At 43.5% G+C, this 19,554-nt stretch overlaps 1 protein-coding gene across 4 annotated transcripts; it reads right to left on the minus strand.

The window, feature by feature from the left end:
• Nucleotides 1-1,877: 1,877 nt before the first annotated feature.
• Nucleotides 1,878-18,612, minus strand: rerg (RAS-like, estrogen-regulated, growth inhibitor). Of its 4 annotated transcripts, none has more exons than XR_013963604.1 (7): nt 18,461-18,612; nt 9,824-9,880; nt 7,862-7,935; nt 4,879-4,998; nt 4,302-4,490; nt 2,188-2,492; nt 1,878-2,107 (listed from the first exon to the last, which is right to left on the minus strand). XR_013963604.1 is itself a non-coding variant. In XM_080757894.1 (6 exons), the coding sequence occupies exons 1-6, from the start codon at nt 18,519-18,521 to the stop codon at nt 2,391-2,393; spliced, it is 603 nt and encodes a 200-aa protein (XP_080614020.1). In that variant the 5' UTR covers nt 18,522-18,612; the 3' UTR covers nt 1,878-2,390. The 4 variants fall into 4 exon arrangements, 1 of the variants encoding a protein (XP_080614020.1); XR_013963605.1 differs by lacking the exon at nt 1,878-2,107 and adding an exon at nt 2,121-2,147 and having other exon boundaries at nt 2,256-2,492; XR_013963606.1 differs by lacking the exon at nt 1,878-2,107 and adding an exon at nt 2,125-2,187 and having other exon boundaries at nt 2,256-2,492.
• Between the last annotated feature and the right edge of the window lie 942 nt (nt 18,613-19,554).

The following is a 19,554-nucleotide window of genomic DNA, read 5'->3' on the forward strand; positions in this document are numbered from 1 at the left end:
AGAAATGCTCTCATTTTAAACGGAGAGAGAAATGCTCTCATTTTAAACAGAGAGAGAAATGCTCTCATTTTAAACGGCTACAGTCCTCTCTGTACACTCCTTGAACACAGCGGTGGTACAGCACAAGGCAACATTTCATCTGTATATATAGTTTACAGTATTGATAAAGGTATGTTAACGACAGTAAAAGAACACGTCTGGAATGTGTAATGATAACGTGTGGATGACGGATGGCAAAACATAACCGTGACATAAAACGGTGAAACTGTATCATGTTGATTCATAATCCTCGTCATATTTCGGCTCCACTCTACGATGTACTGTATGCACCGGCGTTGTTTTTGGCAGCAAATTTCTATTTTTAGTTTAGTCATAGTCTTTGGAATGAAACTGGAATGAAAGTTTTAGTCACCTGGAATAGTTTTAGTCACTTCATTAATTTTTAGTCACCTGGAATGTTTTAGTGTTAGTCTAGTTTTAGTCGACTAAATATCATACGATTTTAGTTTGACTAAATCTGCAGTTGATTTAGTCGACGAAAATGGGCTGCAAGGGCTTCTGGGAAAATGAGTTCAATGCAAGTTGACCGGTGGTTTTGACTGGAATACAGCAGCCCAGACTGACTGTTGTTGTTCCTGGGTCGCGATGGTCGCACATCTTTTCTCTTCGACAATAACAACAACCCATGGAACTATTTTCATGGACTAAAGGGGCAAATACTTTGGCATATTTTATGCTCCAAAGGTAATAAAACAATCTATAGGCAGCCTCGGTAAGACGGATATATTTAAAGCCCATTTCGTGTGCAGTGGTTCTGAATCTCAAACGGTTTAACTTCAAGCACTCCCATAACTCTGAGTGTATCGTAACTAAATCAGTCATTTGGACGACATTGAGTGTCCTGGAGGTCATGAGAACACATACAATGGACGGCTGACTGACTCTCATGTTCATGCCTCAACGACAAATCAATTCTCGACCCTCGCGGTGGCTCTGAGAAGGAAAGAAAAGTACACAGCAGGCCCCGAAGCGTATTCAAGCATTCCCTGACGAACGAATCTTACATGCGGTGGAGAAAAACAAATAACACTGGTTCCCAAACTTTTTCATGTCGAGGACCCCCAAATTGACACTCATTAGCCCCGCGGACCCCCATTGGAAAATATATGCCAAGGACCCCCCATAAAGAGAAGGCTTTCACGGCTCTAGCAGTGATTCTGAAACATTTTCATTTCAAGGGCCCCCCCCAGTTTGACCTGAATTAGGCTACAGTCCCCCATTTAATGGCATTTCTATCTCTGGGACCCCCAATGTATAATTTTGTATATTGTAAAAATCAAGTTAATTTGACTCAGAGAAAATCTGGTCCTATTTGTACAGACCCATAAGGGTCCATTTGATTCCTAATTATAATGTAGCTGGGGACCCCCTAGAACTCTCTCAAGGACCCCTGGGGACCCCCTAGAACTCTCTCAAGGACCCCTGCTTTGGGAACCACTGAACTAGACTCATGTGTCTGCCGTCAGCCGTACGTGAAGGTTTGCGTGCGTTGCGTTGGTGCATGCATCGTGTTATTTGACACTGCTTTTTTTTGGGGTTTATTTTGACGTAAGAAAAACAAACAAAAAACATTTAAAACATTTATATTATCTATAGCAACCTTTTTCATATCGAGGCCCATTGTTTTTTTTTTGGTCTTTTGAACCACGGAACCACCATTTGAGACCAAAAACGAAATATTGTCGTTTGCTATGATTTTGTCCACAATGCCATGCTGTATTGATGTTGGTACCATTAGGAGAGATAACAGGTTGTATTGATGTTGGTACCATTAGGAGAGATAACAGGTTGTATTGATGTTGGTACCATTAGGAGAGATAACAGGTTGTATTGATGTTGGTAGTAGGAGAGATAACGGGTTGTATTGATGTTGGTACCATTAGGAGAGATAACAGGTTGTATTGATGTTGGTACCATTAGGAGAGATCCCTTTTAACAACAATGTAACTCTTGAGAGTGTACAATGATTCATTTTACACTCTCAAGAGTTAAAGATCCACTTGGTTACCAATAACTCTCCATCATTTAGGGTGCATGTGGGGACCACCTGGAACCCCCTCGAAGACCACTGGTGGTCCCCGGACCACCTGGAACCCCCTCGAAGACCACTGGTGGTCCCCGGACCACCTGGAACCCACTCGAGGACCACTGGTGGTCCCCGGACCACCTGGAACCCCCGGTGGTCCCCGGACCACCTGGAACCCCCTCGAAGACCACTGGTGGTCCCCGGACCACTGGTTGAAAACCACTGATTCTCTAGCTTTGTTCTTCTCCTTCTTCTGTTGCTCCAAAGATGCCGCCGGCGTGGATGTGTTGCTCCCCGACGCCCCCTAGCTGCTGATCTTGGTCAGCATCTTGTTGATGGCCTGCTTGACGTGCGTGGTGGAGCTGCGGCGGCGGGTCTTTCCCTGGACGGCCTTCCGTCGTCTCACCTGGACGGACAGACGGACGGACATTAGGACGGACGGACGTGAAGGTTAGTATCGAGACCAAAAATAATGATTTTCACGATATCGTCACGATAATATCTAGACTCTTCAATCGCTTAAAACTCTTTAAAATGCCCCTTTTTTATTTTAAGCATTATGTTATACTTCAGCTATTGAAAAATAGCAGATCTACAAGCTCATAGCTCATAGCTCATCTCACTCTTGTAGATCTGCTATTTTTGAAAAATCTTGAAAATGTGGCACAAATCTTTGAATATAATATAATCTTTCAGAGCGAACGTTTTTAACTCAAATCTTTACTTCTGAGAGGGGTCCCGGGAACAACGAATACTTTCTGATAAAAATAGCCGATCTACTAGCAATTGTTTTGACTGATTGATTGAAGTATTTATTAACAGTTTGTGAGTGGACGACAGCATAAAGCACTAGACTTGTTTACAAGAGGTTCCACCTTGTTCAATTCATCATAACATTTAGAGACGTACAAATATACACTTCTATATAACCAAGGAACAGGAAATCATCACCATAAAGGGGAAAACGGGGTGGGCGTGACATGATGTGAGAGTGAAAAAAATAATGTACGACGTACGACGTAAAAACGTTTATTTTTAAGAATAAAAAACCTTCTCTTTTTGGGGTGCCTGGTATATCTTTTCAAATGGGGGTCCGTGGGATAATTAGTCTCAATTTGGGGGTCCTTGACACAGTCCTGTCTAATTGTATTAAACAACGTCAAACTCAACCAACATTGCAGCTGTTCGAAAAGCTTGGCTTATCCTCTTCTGTAATCTGTAAAGTGTTTTGTTTCATAAAAATCCACTGTCAAGACATTCTGTGCATGATATATATTTTTTCCTAAGTGCTAGAGTTTGGAAGCGCTCGTTGACTATCACTCAACAGCCCATGTGTACCACCTGTTTTGAATTTGCACATAATGCAGGAGGCAGCAGGAGGTTGATTTACTGATAACGAGCGCTTCCAAACTCTGACACTTGGGGGGAAAAAATCACCTGCAAGGAATTTCTTGACGGAAAGTAGTTCATAACATGTCTACGGTGGATTTTGAGGATAGAAAGAGGATAATTCAAGCTTTCCGTACAGCTGCAATGTTGGTGATTTTGACGTTGTTTAATACAATTAAATAGGACTTTTATGTTTGGATGAATAGGCTCTCTATGGGAAGTTGCACCTAGGTAGCACCTTGCTGGCAAGATGGACGCGGGCTGAATCTATTATAGTACAGTTTTGTTTTCGTCGACTAAAACGGACAAAAAATGTTCGACTACCTTTTTTCACTGAAAACTACATAAAAACTACATTAAAACTAAGCCATGATGACTAAAACTATGACTAAATATACCGTCAATTTTGTCAACAAATAAAAACTAGACTAAAATGTTAGGAAGGGACTAGTGGACAAGAGATCCAGTATAAGTCATTTTACACTTGGTTGCATGCTGAAAATAGCCGATCTGCAAGCTCACAACCAGTCATTAGTACAGCATCAAGGCCCGCCAAAATATTAATATATTAGTATTTAATATTTTTTGTCAACTAAATCAACTGTAGATTTAGTCAACTAAAATCTTATGACATTTAGTCGACTAAAACTAGACTAAACACTAAATCATTCCAGGTGACTATAAAATGTGGCTGAAACTAAGAGAAAACTTAGTTCCAGAGACTCTACGACTAAAACTAAAATGTGCCGCCAAAAAACAACACTGGTCTCTGATTGGCTCGCCTCAGCCGTGGGAACGGATGTGTGTGGCTCTGTGATTGGCTCACCTCGCGGCACAGCTCGTGGAATGCCTCGGCCACGGCCCCGCCCTCGTCCGCGCACGCCGAACACTCGTAGAACGCACACGCCATCTCGGCCGCCAGGCGCTCGCCCTCCTCCACGCCCACCTGGCGGGCGTGCTCCAGGTCCGCCTTGTTGCCCACCAGGACCAGCGGGACGTGCTTGGGCTTCTTCACCTATAGGGGGAGGGATTCGTTTTAGTCTTAGTTTTAGTCTTCAGTCTTCACCTATAGGGGGGGACGTTTAGTTTTAGTCTCAGTTTTAGTCTTCAGTCTTCACCTAGGGGGGACGTTTAGTTTTAGTCTTAGTTTTTGTCTTCAGTCTTCACCTATAGGGGGGGACGTTTAGTTTTAGTCTCAGTTTTAGTCTTCAGTCTTCACCTAGGGGGGACGTTTAGTTTTAGTCTTAGTTTTTGTCTTCAGTCTTCACCTATAGGGGGGGACGTTTAGTTTTAGTCTCAGTTTTAGTCTTCAGTCTTCACCCATAGGGGGACGTTTAGTTTTAGTCTTAGTTTTAGTCTTCAGTCTTTGTTTTAGTCGACTAAATCCAGGCTGTTTTCCTCACCTCCTCCAGAAGACTCTTGAGTGGCGCCAGCTCCTCGAAGCTCCCGCGGTCCGTGATGTCATAGACCATGACGAAGCCGTCGCCCCAACGCATGTGACCCTCCCTCTGCTGGGGCTCCTCCTACAGGTCAGAGGTCACAGCACACGCATCAACACGTGTGCATGTGTGTGTGTGCACGTACGTATGTGTGTTTTAAAGCGGAAGCTACAGAGCTAAAGATAAATATTAAACGGCTGCCTGGCTGTGTCCGAGCGCGGAAATAGCATTTGGTTGGTTTTCACCACCAGGTGTCAATGTTGTGCAGCCTAACACACACTTACATATTCACTGTATATATGATGATTTCAGGTGTATCAGTACAGTACAGTACAGTACAGTACAGTACAGTACAGTACAGTACAGTACAGTACAGTACAGGGACCCCCTGGGGACCCCCACGGTAACTCTGTCATTTCTCGACCGTTTTGGAACGCGGGGCGGCTCGCCGGAACCGGGCCGCCCTCCTGGGCGCGTTCCAGTGGGTCTGGAAGTTCTGCTGACCCCCCCGGGGAGGTTTGGTTTGGGTTAGGGTTCTGGTTGAAGGACTCCAGTGTTCTGTACCATAAGGTTTGGGTTAGGCCTGGGTTCTGGTTGAAGGACTTCAGTGTTTTGTACCATAAGGTTTATAGGTTAGGGTTCTGGTTGAAGGACTTCAGTGTTCTGTACCATAAGGTTTATAGCCTATAGGTTAGGGTTCTGGTTGAAGGACTCCAGTGTTTTGTACCATAAGGTTTGGGTTAGGCCTGGGTTCTGGTTGAAGGACTTCAGTGTTCTGTACCATAAGGTTTATAGCCTATAGGTTAGGGTTCTGGTTGAAGGACTCCAGTGTTTTGTACCATAAGGTTTGGGTTAGGCTTGGGTTCTGGTTGAAGGACTTCAGTGTTCTGTACCATACAGTTGTGTATATATAAGTACAGAACAAAGAATGTTTGCTTTCTCCATCTTTGTTGAAGAAGAGTCTGGGCAATTATGTTTTAGTTTATTTCATGCCAGTGTTCATTTGTGTTTGGCTAAGACAGGACTAAAGCTAAATAGTTTAAGTAGCCTCTAGGTATAGGCCTAAAGTCCAATGGTGTGTTCAAAGACTGCACGAGTTAAAATCAGAATTTGCTACTAAAAGTGACACTAAGCCTATGTTGCTAAAATACTTTTAGTTTTACTGTAGGCTAATTATAAGTTGACCAAATAACTTTATTAGAGAATGCCATCACCATTCCTTTTTTTCTCCAATTTTTCCACTGACAATTAATAATTTTGATTTGCTATAAATTCAGGAACAACATATTTTCAGATGGGATTCGGCGGCCAATTACATATATTTCTGGAGGTCCTTGACATGAAAACGACTGACAGAAACATGGGTTTTTTTTTCTCCAGAAAACTGTCTGGATTTAGAAGGAATTTGTAGAATGGTCTAAATGGGTTTAAGATTCGGAAGTCATGTTTTTTAGGCAGAATCGTCCTACGGGTTCACCAGCTGCTTCTATAATGCGATCACGTTCGGAACCGCCAGACTGGACGTAACGAGGCTTAACCCATTCTGACCTGAGATCAGATTCATAGGAGGTTTCCACTGGACACACACTGGTCTGATTAACCCATTTTGACCTGAGATCAGATTCTAAAAATGTCAGTCGCTCTTCGATTTTTCAAAAATAGCAGACCTACAAGCTCGTAGCGCGCCACTCGGTGGCGCGCTATGAGCTTGTAGATCTGCTATTTTTCAATAGCTAAAGCATAACGTGATGCCGACACCAAAATGGGTTCCCGGTCAGAATGGGTTAAGCACAGCTCGTGTGTCGGAACTTTTAATTATAAAAAAAAAAAGAAGCTGAGTGGAAGCGAGGCTGAGCTCATGCTTATTGGCAGAGGAAGGAAATAAAGGAATATAAATGAATCAAAAGGTCCGCATTCCTCGACGTTAACACATAGTTACTTATCAGTGTACCTGACCGGCTTCTGAACCTGCCATTTATGAATTATGGCGTATAAGACGCCACTCTCTCCACAAATCAACATTAGCAGTAATGCTCTGTCTCTTAACCCATTCTGACCTGAGATCAGATTCAAAAAATGTCTTCTACATCCTGACAGTTTTCTGAAAAAAGCTATTGTTTCTATGTCAGTCGTTCTTCGATATTTCAAAAATAGCAGACCTACAAGCTCGTAGCGCGCCACTCGGTCTCATTTTGAGCAGAATCAGGAGTACGTACGTGTGTGAGTGAAAAAGAAAGTTGAAAAAAATGGATATTATGGATTTTAATCAAATCTCGTTGTGGCTCAGTGGGGGATACAACAATATCTATTCACGAGATTCATGAGCTCTAAAAGTAGAAGACTATGTTAATGAGAGAGGGATGACTCTCTCATTCCACCTGATTACACCTCCGCTAGTCTAGAGGGATGACTCTCTCATTCCACCTGATTACACCTCCACTAGTCTAGAGGGATGACTCTCTCATTCCACCTGATCACACCTCCGCTAGTCTAGAGGGATGACTCTCTCATTCCACCTGATCACACCTCCGCTAGTCTAGAGGGATGACTCTCTCATTCCACCTGATCACACCTCCGCTAGTCTAGAGGGATGACTCTCTCATTCCACCTGATTACACCTCCGCTAGTCTAGAGGGATGACTCTCTCATTCTACCTGATCCGCTAGTCTAGAGGGATGACTCTCATTCTACCTGATCCGCTAGTCTAGAGGGATGACTCTCTCATTCCACCTGATTACCTGATCAGAATAAAAGATTTGAGTTAAAAACGTTCGCGTTGAAAGAATATACCGAGTGTCGCGCTACGAGCTTGTAGGTCTGCTATTTTTGAAAAATCGAAGAACGACTGACATTAGAAACATAGCTTTTTCAGAAAACTGTCATTTTCAAACAGACATTTGTAGAATCTGATCTCGGGTCAGAATGTGTTAAAGCCGCCGTGCCTCACCTGGCCCGCCGTGTCCAGTATCTCCATGCTGACAATCTCGTCGTCGATGTTCGCTTGATGGCGATACGTCGATTCTGCAACAGTGCACAAACATGCGTTATATATTTATATATATATATATTTATATATATATATTTGTATTTTCTATATCCAGCTTTTAGTGTATGTTGTTCAACAACGTTGTCCTACACAAACATGAAATTCCCATTGACAATGAATGGATAACTTTATGTCTCATTGACAATATGGATAACTTTGTCTCATTGACAATGTATGGATAACTTTATGTCTCATTGACAATGTATGGAGAATTTTACGTCATAGTGTCCCATTGACAATGAATGGAGAACTTTACATCATGAGATGAGATGAGATTCAATTTATTGTCAATGTACAGTACAAGTACAGCACAGCAAAAACTATTTTCGCATCTCACCAATGGTGCAAACATGTCAGTAAGGAGGATACATTATTTACAGTAGTACAGTATTAACAGTAGCATGAGCTGAGCAGTAGTCATTTAAATAAATAATTATATGAGAGGAAGATCATAGTGTCCCATTGACAATGAATGGAGAACTTTACATCATAGTGTCCCATTGACAATGAATGGAGAACTTTACATCATAGTGTCTCATTGACAATGAATGGAGAACTTTACATCATAGTGTCCCATTGACAATAAATGGAGAATTTTATGTCATAGTGTCCCATTGACAATTAATCCCCCCCCGGAAACCCCCACACGGAGTTGCACCACTCACTTCATACGGGTGTGATTTCTTTTTTTAAAGTTAGGTTTAGTAGTTGCTTTTTTTCCCTCTAAAACAAAACAAAATTAAACTCAGAAGCTTCGTTCGTCACAAGATAAAGCAGACACACCACAAGGCGTTCATTATTTCTTATAGCCCTATAGTTATAACTCGATTTAGATCCAAAAATGTAATTAGTGCCCTCTGGCTCTTTGTAGAGCGGTAACACCTCGTTATCCCATTTTAGGCGGGAACCCCTTTTGGTGTTAGCATTGCATTATGCTTTAGCTTTTGAAAAATAGCAGATCTACAAGCTCATAGCACGCCACCGAGTGGCGTGCTACGAGCTTGTAGGTCTGCTATTTTTGAAAAACGACTGACATAGCTTTTTCAGAAAACTGATCTCAGGTCAGAATGGGTTATGTAAATATGTGCTGCTGGCTGCTGTTTGTTGGAAAGGCTTCTGTTGTTTTCGGTATGTTGGTGTCTAAAGTGTCCGTCATGTCTCCACCAGGCCTGCTGCTGTGTTCTGTTCAGGCCTGCTGCCGTGTTCTGTTCAGGCCTGCTGCCGTGTTCTGTTCGCACATTGTTATATTTCTCCCAATAGGTAGAGTTGTTTGTATGTTTGTTGTTGTCGTTGGTCATGGTATCTAGTGTGAACATTAATTGTCGTATAGCCCATTGTAGCGCCTAAATCCCTGTATTAGGTGCTACTGGCTGCTGCTGACGGATGAGGAAGTTTAGACGTGTGCTGAAAGCACTGAGGTCCAGAATGTTCGTAGAGTGGATATTAAATTATATTTATTTTCCTTACAAAATCCTATACTTTGAAGGCAAATAACATAAGTAACAAACAGTCAAAACGTGGTGAATGCAACAGTCCCTGTGTCTGCACAGTCAGAGAACAGTTTGCCTCCTATCAACAACACCTGCAATTCATTAGGGACAGGGTTAAATACCCTCCCTGTAACTATGGCAACCTGAACTTGACCACACCCCTCAGTGGACATCATTGGCCACAATTAGGAGACTCAAATGGTGCTTACACCCATATTGTTTTCGCCCTGGACAGGACTATAGGGGCTGACACATGCGTGTTCCGCGCCCAACACGCATGTGTGCGTTCACATGTGATCTGTATTGATACTTTGACTTAAGTGCAAAAAATAAAAAATACTACTTTTCCCACCATTGGCGAGCAACGTCTTACCCAGTGTTGGGTCATACTCCCAGATGAAACGTCTCGTCAGAAGTCTCACCACCAGAGCTAGAGAGAGAGAGGGGGGGGGGGGAGGGGGGGAGAGAGAGAGGGGGGAGAGAGAGAGAGAGATAGTGGGGGACATCGAGAGAGAGAGAGAGAGAGAGAGAGACGGGGAGGGGGCCGAGAGAGCCACACAGAGAACACATTATTATAACGATACAAAGCATAGCAATAATAACTGAGGACAAAGATAATTTGATTCTCTGTAGTGAGAAGATTAGATTTGTTTTGACTATGATGTGCGATAATGAGTGAAGTCGATGTAATAAACCTTGGAACGCTGATTCAATGGAGGACAGACAGACTGTATATAGGGCTATTTAAGGCTCCGTCCACTGCTGGAGTTATAATAATAATAATAACACAAAGGCCAGCTCTCTCCTGGGGCAACTTCCGCTCTCTCTCTCTCTCCATCCAAACGTTTGCTCGCCCACCCAGTATAGAGTCTAGACTAGTTCTATGGCAGCCAAAGAAGAACAAACTTAAAACAGTGTTGATTTCCTCAAATATACCTAAACGAAAAATGTTCGTCGATTACCTTTTTTGCCCACAGCCCTCCTATGAGACACAGACTGGTTTCTGAACCGCCCACAGCCCTCCTATGAGACACAGACTGGTTTCTGAACCGCCCACAGCCCTCCTATGAGACACAGACTGGTTTCTTAACCGCCCACAGCCCTCCTATGAGACACAGACTGGTTTCTGAACCGCCCACAGCCCTCCTATGAGACACAGACTGGTTTCTTAACCGCCCACAGCCCTCCTATGAGACACAGACTGGTTTCTTAACCGCCCACAGCCCTCCAGACTGAGTAGAAAAAAATTGTGGTAATTTATCATGAACATTAGTGAGGGCCATTAGTGAGGGCCAGGGCAATTATACGAAGATAGGTTGAAAAGTGGTGAAGTGGTCCTTTAACACATCTAGTACAGGAAGTGCATCAAAATAGACGCTCCGGGGTGCCAGAGTAGTCGCCAGAGTAGTGATCGCTTTTACTCTGAAAGCCATGAACCGGAAACACTTTCTTAAAAAAATTGACTTGACAAAGTGAGCTCATAATCCCCGATCATCTTACTATATTTATATAAACTCCAAAAAGCGTTCATATTTTGCGGGAGAGACGGATGAGGAGCAGAAATGCAGCGCCAGCATATCGATCCATTCATCACCACGGAGAGCGCCCTGGATGAGGAGATACGAGTCATTCTTTCCGCCGCGCTAACATGGGAGTCAATGACAAGCTAATATTTGCACAGAGCGTTAGCATACGGCAAGCGAAAAGCGAAATGCCAAAAAAAAAAGAAGGAATAATTCTGAATATTATTATCTCGCCCCGCGTCGTTTGGACGTCGCTAGGACGTCCACAGACGTCTAAGGTACCACTCGGTTCTGATCCTTATGACGTTTCCAGACGTGTTTTGTACAGAATGTGTTAAAATAGAGTTTGACGTCACAATGGGTATGCACTGTTTTTTATTACTGTATTTACAGTAGGAGGGTCTGATAAAATGACACATTGAAAGGTTTCTCTATATAGAAGCTGATATCTGCTCTGCCTGCTGACTGTGTGTGCTGTTAATAGTTAATGGTTCATTACTGTTGCCACAGTGTGCGTTTCCTCATGTTGTCAACAGGCCACACACCCCCTCTGTCCATACTTCACTACATTAGAATGATTAGTTATCAGTCACAGCCCGGAATCCAAAAGCCATTAAGCGCGGCGTAATCCAATTTAGACCCAGTGGAGCCTTCATGGGAAGGAAGGGAAGCATTCCTTTTGGACTTTATGATCTGCTCGGCTAGCGGACGGACGGACGGACGGGTTGATATCTCACCGTCCTCGTGCTGTTTGAAGTCACCATGTGTTGTTTTTTTTGGCAGCACATTTTTTATTTTAGTTTTAGTCATTTAGTCCAGGGGTTCTCAACCCGTGGGTGGGGGGGTCGCCAAAGTATTTTGGGGGGGTCCCCAAATTATAAAAAAAAATCCAGATTTTACGGGGGCCAGTTTCGAATTGCAGCCCTTTGAGAGCGGTTTTGAAGGAGTCAAGGGATTCGCATGTCTTAATGACCGTCCTATAACTATTACTCAAAGTATAATTTTAACACCATATATTTCACTGTGTAGTTTATGAATTGAACGCCACGTTCCCTGCTGTGGTTTGACCATAGACTGTAAAAAAATATGGACAAAGCGTTCTCCGGGTCTGATATGGACGTAAAATGAAGCCTGTCAGTCCTTGAACTGTAAGTCGCCATCTTTCTGGATCCGTTTTGGCCCAGCTGGCCATAGGCTGGCCCAGACAACGAGGCGGGACTTCCCCCCTTCTTCTTCGTTGGTTTTTATTTTGACTCGAACTGGGAATAAATGGGACCATAATTTAAAAAAAAAATTATATTATGAGAAATGAGACTTGAGACCCAATGACAGCGCCACAACAGGCCATTATATGAACTTTCAGGAAGTCCCGATTTCCTTAGTGGCTTCACAAAATATCTGTCTGACTGCCCCCCTGGGTTTGACACAGCCAGTGGGAGTACACAGCACAAGTACATTACAGCACCCCTCACTTCAGACGAGTTTAAAAAAAATTATGTTATACAGCTAAATCTGGAGTTGTGGTCTCCTCTTCAATGCAAGAACGGATTTTACCTTTAATTGCAGGTGTAGACAGTAAGACACCAGTTTGAATAGCCTACTATACTAGCTCAATGTTGTGAGCTTGTAGATCAATGCTCATGGGGTTCAAGTGCAGGCTAAATGTCAAAGTTTGAAGAAAATAATTATATTTTCGATCTGAAAAGGATATACAGTAACTCTCCAGTTGTTCCCTTGTGACACATAATGTATTTACATACCGTTAATATGATAAAGGGTTCTATGATGTAACGATGTAATTCAGGCGGTGAGGTGGATGATCACGTTGTTTATGTCCAGGACTCGACCTGAGACGTACTGTACATGTTTACATGTTTGCATTGTTGATTTCGTCGACTAAAACGATATTTTCTTTCACTGACGAAAAATAAATGAAGCCATGATGACTAAAACTAAGACTAAATGTATTGACAATTTCGTCAACAAATACTAAACCAGACTTAATTGTTAGGAAGGGACTATAGCGTACAAGTCATTTTACACTTGGTTGCATGCTGAAAATAGCAGATCTACAAGCTCACCACGCGACGCATTGTGAGCTTGTAGATCGGCTATTTTCAGCAAGTGTAAAATCAGCCATTGTGACTTCGAGGCCCGCCATAACACATTTTTGTCGACTAAATCAACTGTAGATTTGGTCGACTTAAATCGTAATATGACATTAAACACTAAAACATTCCAGGTGACTAAAATGTGACTAAAACTAAATTAAAACTGTTCAAGAAGAGACCATGACTAAAACTAAAACAGTAATTTGCTGTAGTGTAATGTTCATACAGTCAGTACATCTGATTTGGACGGTTTATGTATACATAACTTAATTTGTCTTTATTGGTGTCATAGGAGAGACACATGGTTTCCTCCTACAGTACAGTACAGTACAGTACAGTACAGTACAGTACAGTACAGTACAGTACAGTACAGTACAGTACAGTACAGTACAGTACAGTACAGTACCACTTTGCTTCTGGGGGGGTCCCTGGAACAACATATTTTCAGATGGGGGTCTGCGGCCAATTACATATATTTTTGGAGGTCCTTGAGATGAAAATGTTTGAGAACCACTGACAGAAACATGTCAGAAAACGATTTCACAAATGTCCTCTAAATCATGACGATTTGTAAAAATCAGGACTAAAACCCAGGTCTAAAAATGGGTTATAGTCACAAAAACAAAGCCCTGGTTTGAACTTTAGACCGTGATATGAGATCCTTCAGAACTGAACTATAGGCCGTGATATGAGATCCTTCAGAACTGCTGTCGTTGTTTTTTAAATGAAAACGGTATAAAGCGATATAACAGTTTAGTGCTGAACGGTTAGCACGAATGTCACGCATTTCTGTTTTCACGCCAGTATGCCATCGCTCAGTATATAGCTTTGCATTGTTTACAATATGCACAATTACAATTCCAGTCGTCGCTCCAAACAATGGCAAAAGCATAATGCTGTTATTTAATTCAAAATAAGGCCATGAATCACAGCATGACAGACGGCACTGGTGGTGAAAAGATTCCGCCTCATTTATTCTAAATACCACAGGCTGGGAGAGACGCCTTCAGTCAGCAACTGGCACAGGGCTATCATTTAACATTTATATCGTTTGTTTTAGCGTTGCAGTGTAAACACTATTCCGCCCGACAACACGGCACTTTGGCTGCATGATTGTTTGGTTTGTCCCTCCCTCGGGGGAAAGAGCAGGGGCGTGCACACATAACATGGTGAATGGTGCATTTATATAGCGTCTTTATCCAAGGCGCCTTACATAGATTGCGCATCAATTCAGACACATTCACACACCGATGGTGGCAGAAACCATGCAAGGCACCAACAGAGCACATCAGGAGCAATTAGGGGTTCAGAGTCTTGAACTGCCCGCTCCAGACCACTAATGCAGCGTTTACTACATGGTGGAAGAAATGCAAATGTCCCTCCTCTCCTTTCCATGCCATGCCGGAAGGAAGGCAGCATTCAGGAGAATATAGCTTTTTTTCCAGATGTCTCCTGAACTTGGAACGCACCATTTTAGCGTTGAACACATTAGTTTATAAATCCATGTCGTTACACCTGCATCTCCACCAGCTAAAGAGTGCTGGGCTGCGCCCCGAAAATATCTGATCTACAAGAGCTTGTAGAAGATTTGAAGATGTTTCTTCTCATCCACTGAAACGAAGGGGGACCACTTTGGATGACACTGTTAGAGCCGTAGAAATCCTCCCATATCGGGGTCACTGGCATGTCTGTTTTCAAATGGGGGGTCCGTGGCCTAATAAATGTTGATTTTTGGAGGGTCCTTGACACGAAATGGACCGAAAATACTGCATGTCACACATGAGGCAAGCGGGCTCCACTCATACATTTATTCTCTCTCTCTCTCTTTCTCTCTCTCTCTCTCTCTCTCTTTCTCTCTATCTCTCTCTCTCTCCTGTTGCATGTTGGAGGGGGTTCAACACTGTACGCTGCAGCGCGGTGACTCATCGTCAGTCATAATAATCTCCCGCCAGTCCTTACTGTACTCCATCACCTTCGGGGCAGAGTCTGGAGGGACAACTATAATTTCCTGGTGGGTTTCGTTAAGCGTTAATTTTCACCGTAGCCTCTCCACGCGCATAAATAAACATCACATGTTGAAAACAAACACATTTAGGGAAGTAATTGTCATGTCCCTAGATGGATGGATGGATGGTCAAATTGGCAACATCCATCCATCCATCCATCCATCTTTAACCGCTTATCCGTAGTTGGGTCGCGGGGGCAACAGCTCCACCAGAGAGCTCCAACTTGAGTAATTCTGCCTGTCAGTGAAAATATGTCATTTCAAGGGATGTAACCGTGTTCTAAGGCAGGGGTGGGCAACTTTGACGATGGGTCTAGTGGAGAAGAGATCCAGTAGAACTAAATGTCAGGGAGGGACTAGTGGAGAAGAGATCCAGTAGAACTAAATGTCAGGGAGGGACTAGTGGAGAAGAGATCCAGTAGAACTAAATGTCAGGGAGGGACTAGTGGAGAAGAGATCCAGTAGAACTAAATGTCAGGGAGGGACTAGTGGACAAGAGATCCAGTAGAACTAAATGTCAGGGAGGGACTAGTGGAGAAGAGATCCAGTAGAACTAAATGTCAGGGAGAGACTATAGTGGAGAAGAGATCCAGTAGAACTAAATGTCAGGGAAGGACTATAGTGGAGAAGAGATCCAGTAGAATGAATTGCTTGCATCGAAACGCTGCAGCAAAGCTTGTAGATCGGCTATTTTCAGCATGCGACAAAGTCTAAAATCGTATCTATCTGTAGATGTAGTCGACAAAAATCTTGCGATGTTTAGTCGGCTGAAACTAGACTAACACTTAAACATGTCTTATGTGAATGTATTCAATAGACTGATCAAAACTAAATAAAATGCTAAAAAATGCAGTGTAACAATGGTCACGGCGCCTGCTTTAATGACTGAGAACCACTCAAGTCATTTCAATATGCACGACCATATCCGACGCAAAGTTGATTTATTCCATTAGCTGGTGTCCAATCTCCTCTGCTCATTATGCATGCTTAATGAATAGTGCTTTTAAGGGTGTGAACCACGTAATTACAGATCTAATTGAATATCAGACAGGCTCTGCATATTCAATGATTGAAGAGTGCAGTCCGCCCGTCCGTCCTTCCTTCCTTCCTTCCTCGTCAGTGTTGATTTTGTCGACCCAAAAACTTGTTTATTGCCCCAGATGGCTCTGTCTGAGAACAGGGCAGTTGTTTATTGCCCCAGATGGCTCGGGGTGAGAGCAGGGCAGTTGTTTATTGCCCCAGATGGCTCGGTCTGAGAGCAGGGCAGTTGTTTATTGCCCCATATGTCTCGGTCTGAGAGCAGGGCAGTTGTTTATTGCCCCATATGTCTCGGTCTGAGAGCAGGGCAGTTGTTTATTGCCCCATATGTCTCGGTCTGAGAGCAGGGCAGTTGTTTATTGCCCCATATGTCTCGGTCTGAGAGCAGGGCAGTTGTTTATTGCCCCAGATGGCTCGGTCTGAGAGCAGGGCAGTTGTTTATTGCCCCAGATGGCTCGGTCTGAGAGCAGGGCAGTTGTTTATTGCCCCAGATGGCTCGGTCTGAGAGCAGGGCAGTTGTTTATTGCTCCAGATGGCTCGGGGTGAGAGCAGGGCAGTTGTTTATTGCCCTAGATGGCTCGGTCTGAGAGCAGGGCAATTGTTTATTGCCCCAGATGGCTCTGTCTGAGAGCAGGGCAGTTGTTTATTGCCCCAGATGGCTCGGTCTGAGAGCAGGGCAGTTGTTTATTGCCCCAGATGGCTCAGGGTGAGAGCAGGGCAGTTGTTTATTGCCCCAGATGGCTCGGTCTGAGAGCAGGGCAGTTGTTTATTGCCCCAGATGGCTCGGTCTGAGAGCAGGGCAGTTGTTTATTGCCCCAGATGGCTCGGTCTGAGAGCAGGGCAGTTGTTGGCTCCACTGCGGCCCTCGGCTCAGAAAAGGAATCAAAGATTGATTTCCGTCAACAAATAAAAACTATAGACTACAATGTTTTAGTGGAGAAGAGATCATGTTATTTATGTTTGGATGCACTTCATGTGTTTTGCGCTTTGAAAATTGTGTGTGTGTGTGTTTTAGTTTTTTAGATTGTGTTTTCTAGTTCTTGATTGTCCAGCATGAACAGAATGGAGTTTGAAGGACCTTTTGTCATATAGGTGATAAAAAACATTTGACCTGCTCACTCCTCATGCATTGAAGGAAGCATGAGCTCTCCCCGGGTTGGCAGAGGGGGAGCAGTAGCGCCCCCATGAGGGGCGACTGTGGCTCAGGAGGTAGAGCAGGTCGTCCAATGATCCGTGGGTCGGCGGTTCGAATCCCGGCTTGCCCAAGTGTCCTTGGGCAAGACACTGAACCCCAAATTGCTCCCGATGTGCTGCAGGCTGGTGCCTTGCATGCATGGCTTCTGCCGCAATCGGTGTGTGAATGGGTGAATGTAATGCACAATCTATGTAAAGCGCCTTGGATAAAGGCGCTATATATAAATGCACCATTTACCACAGTCTGGACTTGGATAAAAATGGAATGGAATTGAAGTGCGTGCGTGTTCATCATGCGCTCAGCGACTGACTGTACACACACCATGCACGACAACACACACACACACACACACACACCACGGTGTGGATTGATGCTCCTGTTGCATGCTGTGTTGTTTATTGTTGTGGGCTGTCCAGGCCTGTGATAGTTTGGAGAAGCGGCTGCTATTTTACGACTTTAGTCATGAAAGCTTCCTCTAAAAGCTAGAGTCAGAGGTGCTGGCCACTTAGACACACAAACACGCGCGCACACACACGCACTCGCACACCCACACACACGCACTATGAAATCATCTCTCTCTCTTCAAAGCACACCTAGAAAAAGTGACATTCCACACAGTGCTACTTATTTAATTCATTTATTTTTTACTTTGTCCTAGGACGGTGTTGGGCCACTTACCACTGGTTTTAAAATAGACTCGGATAACAAAGGACATAAATTCAACTGTTGACGGCCTTTGTTTGTTTATCTGTTAAACTATTCTTCTGGTTATTTTTGGTCCGTTAGCATTATGTTATGCTTTAGCTATTGAAAAATAGCAGACCTACAAGCTCATAGCGCGCTACGAGCTTGTAGGTCTGCTATTTTTTTTAAATCGAAGAACGACTGACATACGTAGAAACATAGCTTTTTCAGAAAACTGTCAGGATGTAGAAGACATTTTTAGAATCTGATCTCAGGTCAGAATGGAAAACTGTCAGGATGTAGAAGACATTTTTAGAATCTGATCTCAGGTCAGAATGGAAAACTGTCAGGATGTAGAAGACATTTTTAGAATCTGATCTCAGGTCCGAATGGAAAACTGTCAGGATGTAGAAGACATTTTTAGAATCAGATCTCAGGTCAGAATGGGTTATACCTGATTTGCCGACCCCCGCTCTGCCGAAGACCGCCAGCTTCACCTCTGCGCTCTTGGCCATGATGACAGACAGACAGGTCCCAGGGCTGATCCCAGGTCAGACAGACAGGTCGATCCCAGGGCTGATCGGAAGTCAGACAGACAGGTCGATCCCAGGGCTGATCCGAGGTCAGACAGACAGGTCCTCCGGGGCTGTCCTGAGGTCCCTGCGGCTGTTCTGAGGTCAGTCAGACACTAGGTCCCAAGGCAAGCAGACAGACAGGTCCCGGTGTTCGGCGTGTGTTGAGATCAGACAGACAATCGGCCCATTGTCAGCCCGTCTGTCCTCACAGGAGGAGATGCTGTCTGTCTGTCTGTGGACAAACACATAAGAACAGATTAATTAATTAATTAATTAATTAAAAGCTTGATTGTTTTAATGGCCGTTTTGGATAACCTTTCAAACATGCAATGTTTTCCTCTGACACTCTAGGATAGTCACACGTTTGGAAAAAATGTCACCGGAAAAAAAAGTGTTACTAGTCAACTAGGGGAAACTGCATTTATGTGTGAGATGTGCTGGTTTAAAAACACTTATTTAGTTTAGAAGAACAGACTAGAAGGGGATTTTGTGGTTAGTATATTATCGGTAGAGCTTTGCTTTCTATCCTGAAACGGTGACCATCTGGAGAGTGTGATATAAGGCGATGATGGATGGCTGATGGTTGATAAGACCTCATACTGTACCAACTCCACTGTACTTCTGTCTTTGAAGATAACTAAAGTGTTGCGTGTTGGAAGGAGCTCATGTATTTAACCCGTTCAGGCGGGAACCCCTTTGGGTGTTTTAAAGCATTATGTTATACTTTAGCTATTGAAAAAAATTGCAGATCTACAAGCTCATAGGAGCTTGTAGGACTGCTATTTTTGAAAATCGTGAACATGTGGCGCAAATCTTTGAATATATATTATATATTCTTTCTTCTGAGGTGTCCCTGGAACAACATATTTTCAGATGGGGGTCGGCGACCAATTCAATATATTTTTGGGGTTCTTGACGTGAAATTGTTCGCGAACGACGGACATATACTGTAGAAACATATAGGGTTTTTCAG

The sequence above is a fragment of the Protomyctophum bolini genome (assembly GCF_963924005.1).
Source record: "Protomyctophum bolini genome assembly, chromosome: 23".
Classification (NCBI taxonomy): domain Eukaryota; kingdom Metazoa; phylum Chordata; class Actinopteri; order Myctophiformes; family Myctophidae; genus Protomyctophum; species Protomyctophum bolini.